This window comes from Myodes glareolus, chromosome 5 (genome assembly GCF_982192425.1).
Source record: "Myodes glareolus chromosome 5, mMyoGla1.1, whole genome shotgun sequence".
Classification (NCBI taxonomy): domain Eukaryota; kingdom Metazoa; phylum Chordata; class Mammalia; order Rodentia; family Cricetidae; genus Myodes; species Myodes glareolus.
In genome coordinates this window covers 4,300,320-4,317,131 of record NC_142030.1, presented here as the reverse complement: position 1 = coordinate 4,317,131, position 16,812 = coordinate 4,300,320, and the positions used below count along the sequence as shown (strand labels likewise).

Genomic DNA, 16,812 nt, shown 5'->3' with positions numbered 1-16,812 from the left:
GAGCTGCGCGCGCCTCACCGGGCAGTCGGGCTCTCGCCGGCAGGCTCCGCCCCCGGGGCGCCGCGTATCACAGAGTGACGGCGCTCCGGCCAATCATTGGACGCATTGACAGGCTGGAAAGCCAATCAGGGAGTTGCCTGGAAGAGGGGCGGACCAAACGGGTGAGGCGGTAAAGGGAGGTGTTCTGCCCACCTTGGATGCTTGCTGCTCTAGGCCTCTTACAGCGCTCGCTCCGAGGTAACTTCGGGTTACCTTGGAAGGAGAGCGCGGGAAGGGCTTCAGTCCAGCCAGGGAAGAGGTCAGGAGCAGGCTCGTGTGGCCAGAAACCGCCCGCCTCCATCCACCCAGCGGACCGAAGGCGATGGGACAAGGCGCAGTCCCTGTCTGCCTCTTGTTCCCACCCTGTGACCAGTACCGGATGAGGACAGAGCTCCGGAAGTCTTAGGGGCTTACTGGACCACCGACAAAGTCAGCCTGCATCCCTTTGGGAAGCTGTATGTGGAAACACGGGTACCAGACTTTGACAGACTCCCCCACCCCTTTTCTTTCCGCTATGTTTTTTAGGCCGGGTCCCACTTTGTTGCCCTGGCTAGCCCAGGACTCTGTGGAGACAGGTCGACCCGGAATTCATAGAGATCCTTCTGTCTCTGTTTCCTGAGTGTTGGGATTAAAGATGGGCACCCCCACGCCTGGCTGAAATCTGTCTAATGGGCAAGGCACGGCTGTGACACTAATGAACTCCCAGTGGCTGCAGGTGCCTGCACAGGGCCTGAGCAAGACTGAGCTTTCACCTTCGGTCTTTGGGAGATAGGAGGGGAATTAATAGCAAGTCTTTGTGGATGGTGATGCAGCTGCTGGGAATTGCCCGCGCTCCGGGGAATATCTCCACAAAGTACTTTGTAAATGAATTCATTTTAAGAAAAAGCGTGTATAGGGCGAGACTGCTCAGTGGGTAAAGTCTCCTGTTGCCAAGTCTACCAACCTGAGTTGATTCCTCAGCACCCACATGATGAGGGAGAGAACAGGCTCCTGAGAGTTATAGTCCTCTGACCTCCGCACAGGAGCAGCCCGCGCGGGTGCGTGCACACACACACACACACACACACACAGAGTCTATGATTAAAAAGAGAGAGAGAGAGAGAGAACTTATAAATTTTTCGCAACATGATTTTGTAAATGTTAATTTGGACATTTTACATTACAGAGTAATGGTCTATTGGCTGAAAAAATATAAATAAATGTGGAATCTAATGATTCATCTTTACATAAAAAATATTTCATGAATATATAAAAATGTGAGTTAGCTGGATGGTGGTACACACCTTTAATCCCAGCACTCAGGAGGCAGAGGCAGGCAGCTCTCTTAGTTTGAGGTCAGCCTGGTCTACAAAGCAAGTTCCAGGACAGCCAGGACTGTTACATAGAGAATCCCTGTTTCAAAACAAAACAAAACACGAGTTGATTGTGCTTTTAATACTCAACATAATTTATATTAAGGATTCATCAGTGTCTTGCTTATGTTCTCAGGTACCATGGAATGTTCTGTGAAGGCTCAGAAGAAACCTGTTTGAGTTGGGCACAGTGGCACAGGCCTGTTGTCCCAGTTACCTGGAGGCTAAGGCAGAAGAATCACTCAACTCCACAGCTTTAAAGCTAGCGTGGCAGCCTAGACAACACAGCAGGGACCACATGTGAAAATTTTACTTGAGGTTTTTTTTTTTTTTTCGGAGTCTCATGTAGTCTAGGCAGGCGTTGAATTCACTGCCTCAGCCTCCCAAGGACTGAGATTGCAGCCGTGTGCCACCGTGTTCAGTTTTATGCAGTGCTGAGGAGCAACCCTGGGGCTTTGTGCATAGCAGGCAGCCACTCTACTGGTTGAGCTTCATCCCAGCCCTAAAACAAAAGTGTTCAGGAAGGGGATCCAGGGATTGGATGCTGCGCTTATAGGTCATTGCTGACAAGGATTGGTTGACAACTGCCTAGGTTTCTGGCATAGCAATCAGCTTTAATTTTCCTCCACAGATGTTTGTTACTCCTGTTCTTTCTCACGTGCCTTTCCTGCACATGAAAAGTTCTGTTTATAACACTATAACTGTACATGGACCCCACTACCTAGCGGAGTCTGTACAAGTGGGAAAGCATATCATAACTAAGGACAGGCTACATAGGTACATACACAAAATACACAACACACATACACACAGAATACACACGTGTGTATGGTTAGGGTTATATACACACATACTTTTGAGGCAGGGTCTCTTTTCATAGTACTGACTGTCCTAAAACCCACTACATAGATCAGGCTGTCCTTGAACTCACAGAGATCCTCCTGCCTCTGCCTCTGCCGCCTGAGTGCTGGGATTAAAGGTCTAGGACACCACAGCTGGCTATGTAGAGCTAAACTCCATCTTTAGTTCTCACTGGGTGTGTGACCTGGGGCACTTTACACGGCTGCTTTGTAACAGGACGGCAGAGTCCTCTGTGGGGCGATTGTGATGAGTAAGAGGTTGAACAAGACTTGGTATGTACCAGGCTTTCTCGGGATAGTGAGTGATCCAGTGTGGTGGGGGATGTCGGGCTTCAGAAGGCCAGGGTTCCGATCCCGCTCCTTCACTGTAGGACGACATGGCCTTGAAATGGTCTCCCCCACCACCGTGTGTACACGTGTCTGCATGTGCAGCTGTAAAATGAGGTCACTGTTGATGACACTGTTGTGAAAAATAAATGATTAGTTAATACCACACCTAGGAGAGCCTGACTTGTCCTATTTTAATATTCAGTAACTACTACCACCATTATTATCTGCTCATGTCTTTGTATTTCTCATATCTTATTCTTTTTCATTAATTTAGGTTATACCCCAGTTGGTCTAAACCCGCTTGGATTGTTGTTTTGTGATGTTTTACTCTTTTGGCTTTTGGGGGAGGGCCGTTGGGAGCTGTGAACCCCCAGATCCTGAATTTCTTGTAAACAATGTGTTATGCTTGCAGCTGCTCTCAGCACAAGACCCTCGGGAGTTCCTGATGGCAGGGGAGTGGATTCTGGCGGGTTTGGCTGGGGCATGGCTATCCCTATATAAGCTGCCCCTGAACACAATAAAGGGGGCATTCTTGGGGCATTCCTGTTTCAAGGATGACCGTGTCTCTGTCTGTGTGTCTTTGTGTGTTTAAGTCTCCAGGCCCTTGCCCGGCTCGCGAGTGGTCCTGTAGTGCTGGCGCCGCAATACAGGAGTAGTACCGTACTGTCATGTAGTACAACAGGAGGGCAGTACAGGGGCCCACCACCCAGCTCCCAAATAAATCACACAAAAGGCTTCTTAGTTAGGAATACCCGGTCTTAGTTTGATTTGTTTCTTGCCAGCTTTTCTTAGCTTAAATTGTCTAGACTTTATCTTATTTTCACTCTTACTCAGTGGCTGGCTGGGTGGCTGGCCCCTGATGTCCTTCATCTCTTGTTCTCTTGTTGTTCCTCCTCTTCCTCTTTTTCTCCTTCTATTTATACTTTGCCTGCCAGCCCTGCCTATCCTCGCTCCTGCCTCACGACTGGTTGTTCAGCTCTTTATTAGACCATCAGGTGTTTCAGATAGACAAGGATTCGCAGCTTCACAGCATAAAACAAATGCAGCATAAACAAAAGCAACATACCTTAAAATAATCTTCCCCGACAGATTACCATGCAATTGCTCATGCCAAGCACTTTCAGACTGGCCATACAGTGGTAGGGTCCATCCCTAGTGGGTGCTCTCAGGGTGCTCCTGGTTCTCCTGAAGCAAAGCACTGGGTGGCTCATCTCGCAAGCCCATTGCCTGACAAGGACACCTTTCTTTCATCAGAGGCAGTCAACGGCCGGACGAAACACCATTTTCCTTACCTAGGCGACCACGTGACTATCGACATCATCCCCATGAGCATTAAAAACTTGTCTGAACAGGTATGTTATGGATACAACTCCTGAATTCCACGGAATTCTCAGAAAACTGAGCTGTGTGATGTCTGAGATTTCTTCCGACATTATTGCTATATGCGAAGTAAAGGAGGATGTGTTAATGGAATAATTAGATGAAATTCATATGCCTCTCTCAACAGAGCTCCACGAAGAATGGAATATAGAAAAAGAAGAAAATTCAGCAATGTCTCTTTTTAGCTGAATTTTCCGTCTTGAGGTAGGTACTTATTAACCAGTATGGGCATGAGTCATACTCTATGCCATGTGTTAGGGTGTAGACTATGACATGAACCTTACTCTGTTGGAAAGGATACTACCACAAGCATCATTTGGCCAGAAGTCAAGATCAGATGGAGCTGTATCATTAGTGTTAAATGCCAACCCATAGAGGTTTGAATAGTAACAGTTTGATAATATGGAACCTGACCAGCACCTGGGAGTCAAGGTTCACGACACCTAGAAGTGATGTGGCTGTTCTTGAGCAAAGGTTTCCTACAGTCCAAGAAGCTCAGAGGACGGGGACCAGTGCTAACAGACAGACGGTTCATCATGCTTTATGGGGATGGATAGATTCACTTTTACGCTGCTGTAACCATGTTCCACCTGCCTGAGTAGCAGCTTTGCCATTCGGCTCTGGAAAGAGGTGGGGAAGTCCAGAAATTAAAATCCTGCTGTGTACTCTTCCCCCACTTCACTGAGACATTTTAACTGCGCACACATTGAATGCCTAGAATGAAACTTTTAGGATTTTCCCTCGTGTGTTTTTGGTTTTCTTCCTCTTTGTCCTTTACAGCAATTGAAGTGAAGTTGAAGTTGTCAGTTAAATGAAACCAAATTGGTGAGTGAGAACACATCATTCTTCTAAATCTTAGAATTGTACATCAAATCTAGGGTCAGCCATTCCACCTTAACCTCACTGTGAAAGTGACGAGAATTGTTCAAGCACTGTGATTATCAACTTCAAATTCCTTGAAACATTTAAATTCTATTTAAGACTAAAGATGGGATCTGTATTCCCCTAGAGATTCTTAAATATAATATCTGACTTATAAAAAGATGAACATAAGCAGTGTTGTACTGTAGTCTGCTTGCACAGGCACAGGAGAGCTAACTGATTTGTCTCTAGTGAGATCACTGTTGGTAGATTAAAATTGTCCATCATGGGGCTAGAGAGATGGCTCAGCAGCTACTTGCTCTTGAAGACAAACATGGTGTCTCATAATCAATCATCTGTAATTCTGGTCCCATGGGCTCTGAAGTCCTCTTCTGGCTTATGCAGTCAATAGGCAAGCCTATGGCAAAATAAGATAAATCTAAAATGTTTCAATTATTCATAATGGTGGTATTTATATAATGGAAGAGGGAAAATGCTACATTTAGCTGTTAAACACTACTAAGAAAACAGATAATGTCTTATGGTTTGAATCATAAATATTCTCCAAAGTCTTATGTGTTAGAGGCATGATCCTCAGGTGATGGTTGTGTCAAGAGGTGGTGGAGCCCTTAGGGTCCTCAGCCCCTTTCTTTCTCTTTTCTTCTCTGTTACCATGAAGTTGAACAGCTTTGCCCTGCCTCATGCCCCCTACCTTATCCCACCCCACCATAGTTCCAGAGTAATGGAGCCAACACAGGGCCTGGACCTCTAAAATTAGCAAGCTAAACCCTTTTCCCCTTGGAGATTATTTTCTCAGGTATTTTCCCAGACATGGAAAACTTGACTATCCTACCATCTAAATTATTTAAAATAGTATTTAGAAATTTAGCAAGTTCAAAAGTATATCAAAGTGTATTGTGTTTGTTCTTTTTTTTTTTCAGGGGAGGTGGGGTTTGATATAGGGTTTTTCTGTGTGGCTGTCCTGGAATTCTCTCTGTAGACCAGGCTGGCCTTGGACTCAGAGATCACTTGCCTTTGCCTCCTGGGTGGTGAGATTAAAGGCATATGTCACCACTACCCAGCAGTTGAAGGTATTTTAAAAATATTTATCTTTAATTGTGTCTGTGTATGGGTTTCTGTATATGGGTGCATGTACCCAAGGATGCCAGACCAGGGTGTTGGAGGCCCTGGAGTGGAGTTTCACATAGTACAAATTCTAACTGTTCTTACTAATAAAAATTTGGGGTCAGGTATATGGGTTAATGCTGAAGATCAGAGAAGCAGAACATCCAGCCACTAGCTCTGACCTCTACCTCAAACCAAAGGGTGATTCTGTCTCCACGAATCCTCAGACTGAATTCTGTCTCTATAAAACTTCAGACTGCACCCTCAGACTGCATCTGAACTCCTGTCTGCTCCCACCTTATATTCCTCTCTCTGCCCAGCCATATCATTCCTGTCTGTACCTCCCTAGTGCTGGGATTAAAAAGGCATGGGATCCCAAGTGCTGGAATCACCTTTGTGTGAGTTCTGTTTCCCTTTTAAACAGAATCAAACTTGTGTAGCCCAGGGTAGCCTTGAACTCACAGAGGTCCGTCTGCCTCTGTCTCCCGAGTGCTGGGATTAAAGGTGGGTGCCACAACTGTCTGGCCTCTAGTGGCTTAGCTCTGCACTCTGATCTTCAGGCAAGCTTTATTTTTGTTATATTATAAACAAAATGTCACTACAATTTTAGGTGATCACCAGGCATCTAAATTGGTGCTGGGAACCGAACTCAGATCTTCAGCAAGAGCAATGTTTCCTCTTAACCCCTGGGCTACCTCTACAGCCTTATTCACAGAGTTGTTGATTTTCTTGCTTGAAGTTTGTCTTAGTGGGAGTAGTTAAATACAAAATACCACACTTAGCATTCAAAGACATCCTGAATATTACGGTAAATCTACTGCTCACCCTCCCACCAGGCAGTTGGTATCTTCGTGCCAAGTTCACGCTAAAACACATGTGCAATCTCTTTATTCTCTGTTTTAGAGTTCACTACACTGAACTAATATGCTAAAACCTTGGAGAAGGAATTAGTCAGACAAAAATAGGCTTTCAAGCTTCTTCCCTACTCCTGGTCAGTCCAAAGCACGACTCCAGAGGGATCCTAAGGCTTCTATTTGTGTAGAGTGGAGAGAATAAGTGTTCCCTGAAAGTTGTATTTAGAAGGACTACCACATGGAAGTCAGTCACCTAATCAGAAGAGGTCGAGGCAAAGGAGAGAGCAAGGATGAAGTCCAGAAATGAGCTGGGGAAGCCAGCAGTTCTGAGATGAAGACAGAGCGGAATGGAGCCAGTCTCGGCAAGGCATGGGTGTGTGTGCACACACACGTGTGCACCTGGACACAGTCTTTTCGTGAAGAAGGGGTGATAAGGCCTCTGTAGCCTCAGGAAGGAATGTGGTAGGGGAACAGCGTAGAGTGAACTTAGTGACATTGCTACACCTTCACTCTGGAGCCCTCTCCAGACAGTAAGAAAAGCCGGCTAGTAAGAGTAGAAATGGCATCTCAGGGAGGCTGGGATGGTTAAAAGTAAAGAATATGGTCTGGGGCCAAGCTGGTAAGACCTTGAACTTCAGTCTCAGCTTCATTCTCTTACATTAAAGAACCACTGGCATTCTTAACCAGACAGCGGTGCACTCAGAAGGCAGAGGCAGGCAGATCTCTCTGAGTTCGAGGCCAGCCTAGTCTTCAAGAGCTAGTTCCAGAACAGCTAGGATTGTGACACAGAGAAACCACTAATGTTCTTGACCAGAGCAGCAGAGTCAAAACACACTGAGGTCTACAAGATGAACTTGAGGTAGAAGAGGAGACAAAGGTGTTTAGTAAGCAATAAAACTCATGATGTAACTTTGGCCTGGCCTGTGGTTTACTGAAGGTGCCATGTTTGTTCCCTTAAGTATTTGGAGAAGCTTGTATAGTTATTACAAGACAGTGTTTATATGGTCACTTGTCTGCAGAATGACTTGAGGAAATAAATGCAAACAAATCCTACATGTCCCTTCATGGGCCTCTTCCATCATTAAAGATACAATAGTATTTCAGCACTAATAGTGCATACTGGTATCACAAATAACTAATATCTGGTTGGGGCTAAAACCATCTAAAATCATATTTTAAAATGTTTTTTTATACTGCTTATTTAAAGTAAAGTTTTTCCCACTGTTTTGAAACAGGGTTTTACTTTGTAGCCTAAACTGGCCTCAAGCTCCTGCCTCTGTCTCAACCTCCCAAGTACTGGGATCATAGGTGTGTAGCCCCACACACAATTCTCTTAAGTCATCTTCGAATCTCCTTCCCCTAGCATTGGTCTAGACAGGCATGCTCAGTAGCAGTTCAGTGAATGTGTATCCTTAGCATAGCAGTAGATATGTATTAGACACCTGTACTGGCTAGTTTATGTCAACTTGACATGAGCTACAGTCGTCTGAGAGGAGAGAGCCTCAATGGAGCAAAGGCTGCAGGCAAGCCTAGAGCATCTTCTTAACTAGTGATTGAGGAGGAGGGCCCAGCTCATTGTGAGTGATGCCATCCCCTGGCTGGTGGTCCTGGATTGTGTAAGAAAGCAGGCTGAACAAGCCCTGAGGAGCAAGCCAGTAAGGTAGCCATGCCCCCCTGCATCATCTTCTGTTTCCAGATGCCTACCCTGTTTGAGTTCCTGCCCTCACTGCTTTGATGATGAACTGTCATATGAAACTATGAATGAAATAAACCCTCTCCTCCCCAAGTTGCTTTGGTTATGGTGTTTCATCACAGCAATAGGAACCCTAAGACACCATTATAGCAAACAAATTCCTCAGATCCAGACCTGAGACTATGAGGATGCTAACACACCAATGAGAATCCTAACATACCAAGGAGGATGCTAGCACACTGAGAAGGATGCTATCACACTGAGGAGGATGCTATCACACTGAGGAGGATGCTATCACACTGAGGAGGATGCTAGCACACCAAGGAGGATGCTAGCACACCAATGAGAATGCTAACATACTGAGGAGGATGCTAGCACACCGAGGAGGATGCTAACATACCGAGGAGGATGCTAGCACACTGAGGAGGATGCTAGAACACTGAGGAGGATGCTAGCACACTGAGGAGGATGCTAGCACACCAATGAGAATGCTAACATACTGAGGAGGATGCTAGCACACCAAGGAGGCTGCTATCACACCAAGAAGGATGCTAACACACCATCCCTTTGGTCAGATGAGTGAAAAATCTGGTGTGGCTCAGTGCTCACATTGGACTGGAATGGAGAATGATGGTGGTTAGTAAACCAACGTATTGGAGGATGAGGATCAAGGCATGGAAAATAATTTCTGAGAAAGGAAAATTTGTTGCTTGAGAAAAATCCAGGGTAGGTTACATATATGACAAATTATCACATTGTAAAATAATGGTATTTGGGCACAGCATGCATAACTGTTTGAATTAATAACCTAATCTCAAATATGTTTTAGAAAAACTGATGTTGAACATCTTTTTCAGCTTTTTGACCTAATTCCATCGGGAACTTTAATTTGTTATCAAATTCCAAAGACCTATAGTGGTTAGCTCTATGCTAGGTAAGCTGAAGCTGATAGGGTAAAACCCTTCCTCCAGCTGCCCTGGAAGCGAGAGAATCCAGATATAGCCCTGGGTTTAAAATGCCAAGATCACGCCCAATGGATGTGTATTCTCTTGATAACCCTTTGCATTATCTATGGCATCCTAAACAAAACAAGACTGTTCCCATCCCTCCAACCATTCTGCATTGGTCTCCTTAGTTACCACAATTTATGCTTAGACTTGCGTGCTCTAACATGTGTTTGCTGACGGTCACACACCTCTAGATGTGCAAACCACCAGTCTTTCCCTATCACTAATTCCTGCAAGGAGATAAAAGAAATTCTGACTTGTATATTTTTAAAATTTACTACTTAAGATTTTCTTTAAAAACAGGAGGAGGCCTGGCAGTGGTGGTGCATGTCTTTAATCCCAGCTCTTGGGAAGCAGGGACAGACAGATCTCTGTGAGTTCAAGGCCAGCCTGGTCTATGAAGCAAATTCCAGGACAACCAGCGCTGTTACATAAAGAAACCCTGTCTTGAAAAACAAACATAAGAAAACAAAAACAAAAAACCAAACAAACAAAGCAGGAGATCTCGTCTGAAGAAAGATATCTGATCTAGTGTAATAACACACAAGCCTTTAGTCCTAGGACTCAGAGGCAGAGGCAGGCGGATCTCAGCAAGTTTGAAGCAGCCTGGTCTATATAGTGAGTTCCAAGACAGTCAGAGCTACACAGTGAGACTCTGTCTAAAAAACAAAAACAAACAAAAAAGATATCTGATAGTCCTTTGTGCAAAATATGAAGGTATTTCTTTTCTTTTGGCAGTAAGATCATGTGATATTAGTCAGGTGGGCCCCAAATTCCTGGTCTCTTTGTTCCTCAATCTCTGTGTAGCTGGAACTTCAGGATCATGCCAACGCCTTGGGCTCAAAATTTCAGCGAGCTCCTAGCACTTCTCAGGGAAACACACTCTTGTTTGCCACCGGGACAGAATGGGCGCTCAAGAAATTCAGTACACGGCAGACAGAAGCACAAGCACATTTCCATGTCCGTGCGTGTCTTACGTAATCCCAGCCTCTTCCCTGTCATCTTCTGTACAACTCAATGAGTGTCTTTGTGCACATTTTACAGGTGATTTAATGTCTCACTGACAACACAGGTCAGGTCACTCATCCAAAGGGCATGTGGTTAGGAAGGACGTGGTCTCTGAGGAGACTTCCTCTGTTAAGCAGGGTTCCGAGAACAGAACAGAGCTGAGGTGGCAAAGCTCAGAATGTTCTATCACCCGGAGACAGTACAGTGGGCTGATTCCCACTGTGGACCTCCAGGGCTTCGGGCTTCAAAGGCTTGGTGTTGTTAAAGGTAATTTACAGTTGACATCCCTGTAGAAATAGTCACACTATCTCTCTGTGTATCACCTGTTCTCTTTGTTCTGGTAGTTGTCTCGGCAAAATCACCGCGAACTCTGAACTAGCAAATACCAGTCTCCTATTATTAAGTTCCTATAAGCTTTGGTAAACCAGTCAGTGTATATCCTTACTTAGTGTATGTTTGTAGTGTGTTGTTATTTTGATATGGGATCTTACTATATTGCCTAGTCTGTTCTTCAACTGCTGGGCTCGAATGGTCCTCTTGCCTCAGCCTCCTGGGTAACTGGGACTATAGGTATGTATCAATGAAGCCTCTTTCTGTTTAGAGACACCTTACTTGAGCTATATTGAGAACTCAAATTTGATTCCCTGTACTCACAGCTAACACCTCAGATTTCTACAAAGCTACTCTAACACATTCTTCTACATGGTATGTCACACCTTTGCATGTGTACGAATACCAGATCGCAGCACTCGGGTCATCTTAAACGCTGAGAGAAACAAAACCCCACAAATGTGAAGAATAGGATGCTAAGTAGACCACTGAAAGTCAAGTCTGAGAGCTGAGGAAAAAAGGTAGAATGGCCACACTCCTCACCCAGGGAGTATGGCTGCAGGAAACTTCTTGCTGCTCTGAGCTCCCGTCCATGGAGCCACAAGTACTGTAGCCACAAGTACTGACCTGGGCTACAGATTTTTGTGATAGGAAAACTTAATACGGACTATATAAATGAAGTCAAATATCTTCAATGCCATAGGTTACACACACATCTTATCTCCATCTAGAAGGAGAACAAGTGGTGGAGACTGACCTGTTCCTGTGCCAGTCACACAAAGGGCCACGTTTCCAGGCTCACAGCCTCGGCAGGCTGACATTCATCAGAGCCTCAGACAAGGCAGGAGTTCTACTTTTGACCTCCTGAACATCTCAACTTATTCTTAAATAAGGACCCGGTAGTTTCAGCTTCAATGGATCCCACCAATTTTTCCTCACAACACATGTAAACAGATAAGTAATTAGGGAGAACAGATAAGTAATTAGGGAGACCAAAATATATTGTTTACTTATCAGATAAAATAACCTTTTTTTTTTTCAAGGAGCTGAATTATGTGGTAAATTACATGACCATTTGTTGATGGGCAATAAACTCTTGATATGTATTAGCTCATTTAGTGCATGTGATACTCTGAGCTGGGTGTCTGCACTGACTTGTCAGGAAACTGAGGCCCAGAGAAGGTGTGTGTGTAGCAGGCAGCATAGCTAGCATCTAAACCCACACAACCAGAAGTCCATGGTTCTAACACTAGAATCTACAGCTGAGTGTTGAGCTCAAATTTGTAAGTAATATAAAGGGTTAATTAATTTTGTAATCTCGAGGAACCTATCCCATTTGTTTTTCATGTGTACAGCTTCCAGAGGATAATGATACTATTAGAAGTTAGGCTGAGAATGTCAGTGGTAGAGTTTTTGTCTCAAATATGCCATTTCCAGTATACCCTAAAAGTATCAAAAGAGATAGAACTTAGAGTTTAACTTCTGGTAAATTTGTATCTTTAGTAAGAGACTATTTAATGATCAAATGAGGTATTTGAGCTAACTAGGTTTATCCATAATCTTGTTTGTTTAGTTTTGTGGGTTTTTTTGTTTGTTTTGTTTTGTTTTGTTTTTGATTAAGGTCTCTATCACAACCCTGCCTATCCTGGAACTCGCTCCATAGACCAGGCTGGCCTTGAACTTACAGAGATATACCTGCCTCTGTCTCTCAAGTGCTGGATTAAAGGTGTATGTCATCACACCCAGGCAAATTATTTTTAATAATTTTGTCACAATATTAATTGGTACTTAGAATGATCAGTTTTACTAAAGCAACTCAAATAATTTGATGTTAATTGTTCTATAAAGCATTTTTAATTCATTTAATTAAAAATTGCCAGTTCCAAATGCCGGGCCCTGCAATCTGCATTCCCAACAGCCTAAGGTGGTTCTTTAGATGTTTCTTTGAGAGGATTGGCTTGGCAATTTTTGAGAGGATTTTTTTTCTTACTTCTTCCATAGATGTCTAAAGAGATCCATTTAAATCACTTGAATACCAGCAGACTATTTTAGGTAGTTTATACATTATCATTTATATGTGGTTTTGTTGATGTTTTGTTTTTCTGAAGCAGGGACTCACTCTAGGCCAGAATGACTCAGAACTTATTCTCAACGCTGGCTGGCCATGAACTCAATGCAATCCTTTTACCTTAGCCTCCTAAATGCTGAGGTCACAGACATGAGCACCACACCCAGGTTCAACTGCTTCTTAATGGGTTTCTTCATTATAATTTTACTGTTCCAAACTGTGTCTGATATTGTAAAAGATATGGCTTTAAGCTTGCAGATTTCCCAACGCAGGGAGATAAAATGGAAATGTGCGTAAGACAGAGATGAAAACATGAACTTCAGGTGAGCTCATCTTAGACTCATCCCAGGCTGCGGTGGCAGGAGAATAACATGAATTGCTGGGCATTGCTGGATTTGGCAGTATTTGGGGGGCAATAATGACCTGAGTTGGTTCTGTTGATGTGGGATTCCCATCTGTATGCTATGAATATGTTTTATTACCATTGGTTAATAAAGAAGCTGTTTTGGCCTATGATAAGGCAGAATATAGCAAGGTAGGACATCCCAGCAGAGATAGAGGAAGAAAGAAGACAAAGTCAGGCAGATACCATGTAGCCGCCCAAGAAGCAAGAGGTACAAACCATGAGCCTTGTGGTAAAATATAAAATAATAGAAATGGGTGAACTTAATATGTAAGACTTAGTTAATAAAAAGCTTGAGCTAATAGACCAAAGATTATGTAACTAATATTAAGCATCAGAATGGTTATTTCATAAGTGGATGCAGCAGCCAGTGAGTGGACTCACTGAGTGGAGAGAAACTGGTCCAGGGGGACCAGCAGAATAGAGAGTAATTGTAGCTACACTCTTTGGCATGTTTCAAAACATGGTCTTGCAAAAGAAAGTACTGGTAAATGTGGATATGATGGTGAATTTGGCTTCTGAGTTGGACAGAAAACAAGTATGCATTCTCAACGTGTTTGCAGGACAGCAAGAGTCAGCTGAAAACTGATGTCTTAACAAAATGGCATCTGGGAACAAGAGCATCGATGTGAAAAAAAACAGAGCAAGCAAAAGGCAGCTCCTAGAAGAGATGAACGAGAAGCGTGAGTCCTACTGTCTGGTGGAGAGGAGCAATCAAGTCAGCTTCCTGCGAGTCCAGAAGCGGCACTTCAGCCAGGCCTACCAGTCCTTAGCGAGTGTGCACATCAAAGAGTCTGTTCCTGAAAGCAGCCGGACCTCCTGGGTCAAACAGCCTCTCTTTGTTCACAAGGAGAAAAAGCACTTTGCACCCAAAAGTAAGATAGTCTGGTGGGACTCCGCCCAACCTGCAGGAGGGATAAATGGCAGAACTTCTGGTTAAAAGAGGTTCTAGGGATTGCTCTGGGAATCTCTGAAAGTGATAGGTCTGAAGGCAAAACAGATTATCAGGGGTAAGACCCACCACAGACCAGAGAGTCACTTTCTTGTGTCTGTAGGACCCCAGGCTCCACCACGGCCAGGCCAGTTCGCTCTGTGGTTTGGTGTTTGGGCCTTGCAGTCTGCATTCCCAGCAGACCCTGGTGGCTCTTAACTACTGATGGTGTGACAGCCACATTTTGAGAAGAGCTGCATTCCCTTTAGAGACCTCCCGTGTCACCAATTTCTGTTGTCTACAGAATTTTATGTTCCAAATTGAAGTAAAATGGAGTTTTTTTTTTTAGCAAATGTGACATACAGTGTCATAAGAAGCGGTCATAAGCCTGAGGAGGGGAGCTAGGTGGGGACTACTTTAGTACTGTTACAAATGGGAATTGTGATTCTGTTGTGTAGTCAAGGCAGGCAACTGGCAATGTTTTCTCATTTATTTGGAGAAAGTGTTCATACATATATATTCAATATAGCCAATACATTATCAATTTTGTTCACAAAGAATGGTCCCCATTAGCCATTTGTGGCCATGACTTTGCATTTTACCAGTGTCCTTAGGGAGTAGTACAGGGCGGTGGGCCAGCGTGGCACAGAAAGCCCAAACACTGTGCTGTGATTTGAGGTTAATCTCTAACAAGTGTGTTTCTTTTCTAAAAACAAAACAAAACAAAAAAAAAACCCAATCATCTTTACAAAAGAATGCCTTGGCATTCCTAATGATAAAAGTACAGTTCTTCCTTCTGCTGGAATTGCTCAGAACAACAGTGTGTCGGTTCTCACTTTGGTGGTGGAGAGAAAATTCATCTCTTAGAGGAACACGCATGATTTCATACAACACAGAGTCTGACACATCTCGTCCCACAACTAACTTTCATGTTAAAATCGTAAACCAATAACCCCGAAACATTAACTCTTTCATATTTAGAAATTGTTTTGAGCTTTGATCAACTGAGAAATGGGATGGAGATAAAATGTTGACTTCGTGAGAAAGCAGACCTTTACTGAAGAAGCTCACTAAAAAGAAGTCTTGCGGCCATTCCCAGAGCGGAACTTGAGGTCTGCTGCTCTTGGTTGAGAGAGGGGTAGATGAGAGAGAGAGAGAGCCTGGGGGGCAGCAGGTGCAGAGAAAATCATCTGCTAAATCAGGAGCTGGGACTATGGTTTGATAAAGGTATTAGTTTGGTAGGTTTCAGCAAATACTAAGTTATACACATGATTTGCTACATAGTGAGAGCCTCTCTGGAAGACAGTGCTCTCCCATCCTGAGTGTGGAAGGGTGAGGAGGGACAAGGCTGGCCCTGTTGTCCTCTCAGGGAGCCTCACAAGCAGCTGGCAGACTGTGTGAGTTACTTTCTGTCACTGGGATAGGACACTGTCACCAAGGCAGAGCTCGCTGTGGGCTACAACTGCAGAGGATGGGAGTCCATATGTCAGGGTGGAGGCGGCAGGCAAGCTTGGCAGGTGGAGCAGGATGCTGAGAGCTTACATCTTGAACCTGGACCACAAAGCTGAGCACTATCTGAAGAGAGAGTGAAGCCTTAACCCCTCACAGCTCAATCCCAGCGACATACTTCTTCCAGCAAGACCACATCCACTAAACATCCCCAGACAGCACCATGAACTATGGCCAAGTGTTCCAATGCATGAGCCTATGGGCACATTCCCATTCAAACCCCTGCCAGAGGCCTTCTGTTCCATCTCTTTTCTGATAGCCCGCATCTTCATTCCTGACCTCTTCTGACCTTCAGCTATGGATGCTGTCCATCATCACACTGCTGCTCTACGTGAGGTCAGTCTAATACTAAACTGCAGTTTAGTATTGCTGAGACAAACTCCTGTGACCACCAGCCTTACCTTCCTCGTCTGGGAAAGCTCTGCCCTCACAGTCCACATTCAGTGTGTGAGTGAGTCCTATCTGTCCCCTCTCCAGAGTCAATGATGCATCTGAACCCTGCCACCTCGCTGGCTCTCTGTCCACTATTAATCCCAGCATGAGAGCGAAGGAATGAAAGAGCAATGATCCTCTCTGCCCTTCAGGTTATCCTAAAAACTGCAATAGATTAGATTACGGAAATGTATCTTTTTGATGTTTTGCTAGGCTAGCCTTTAGTGGTTGAGGAATCTCACTAGCCTAATAAATGTATTTTTTATCTTTCAGATAATGCCATATTTGGATAAAGTACATGTCCAGAGACACACAAGTAAATTCTCTCCCATCAATCTTCAATGTCTGTGAATTACTTAGAAATACTAATTATAAAAGAAACTGACCTGGTGTCATGGTGAACGCCTGTAACCTCAACATCAGGACAGTGAATTTCAGGCCAGCCGGGGTCATATCTCAGGTCCTTGTCCAGGGCTGGGGACGTGTAACAAAATAAGACTAAAGCTAACTTTTCTCTTCTCAACAGTAACTAGCTGGTTCCAAGAACCTTGAAGGGTGGCCTCCTACTTTCATGAACCTGGGTACTGGTAGAAGAGATGAAACTCTTAGTTCACAGCAAGACAACTCTGG

At 44.2% G+C, this 16,812-nt stretch overlaps 1 protein-coding gene across 3 annotated transcripts; it reads left to right on the top strand.

Moving 5' to 3' along the window:
- Positions 1-29: 29 nt before the first annotated feature.
- Positions 30-16,567, top strand: Spata45 (spermatogenesis associated 45). 3 transcript variants are annotated; one of them, XM_087906028.1, is made up of 5 exons: positions 30-494; positions 3,836-3,933; positions 4,089-4,165; positions 13,874-14,185; positions 16,456-16,567. In XM_087906028.1, the coding sequence occupies exons 4-5, from the start codon at positions 13,912-13,914 to the stop codon at positions 16,473-16,475; spliced, it is 294 nt and encodes a 97-aa protein (XP_087762154.1). In that variant the 5' UTR covers positions 30-494; positions 3,836-3,933; positions 4,089-4,165; positions 13,874-13,911; the 3' UTR covers positions 16,476-16,567. The 3 variants fall into 3 exon arrangements, with proteins under 3 accessions (XP_087762154.1, XP_048295384.1, XP_085543655.1); XM_048439427.3 differs by having other exon boundaries at positions 30-510; XM_085687529.1 differs by lacking the exons at positions 30-494; positions 3,836-3,933; positions 4,089-4,165 and adding an exon at positions 10,655-10,776.
- Positions 16,568-16,812: the final 245 nt, after the last annotated feature.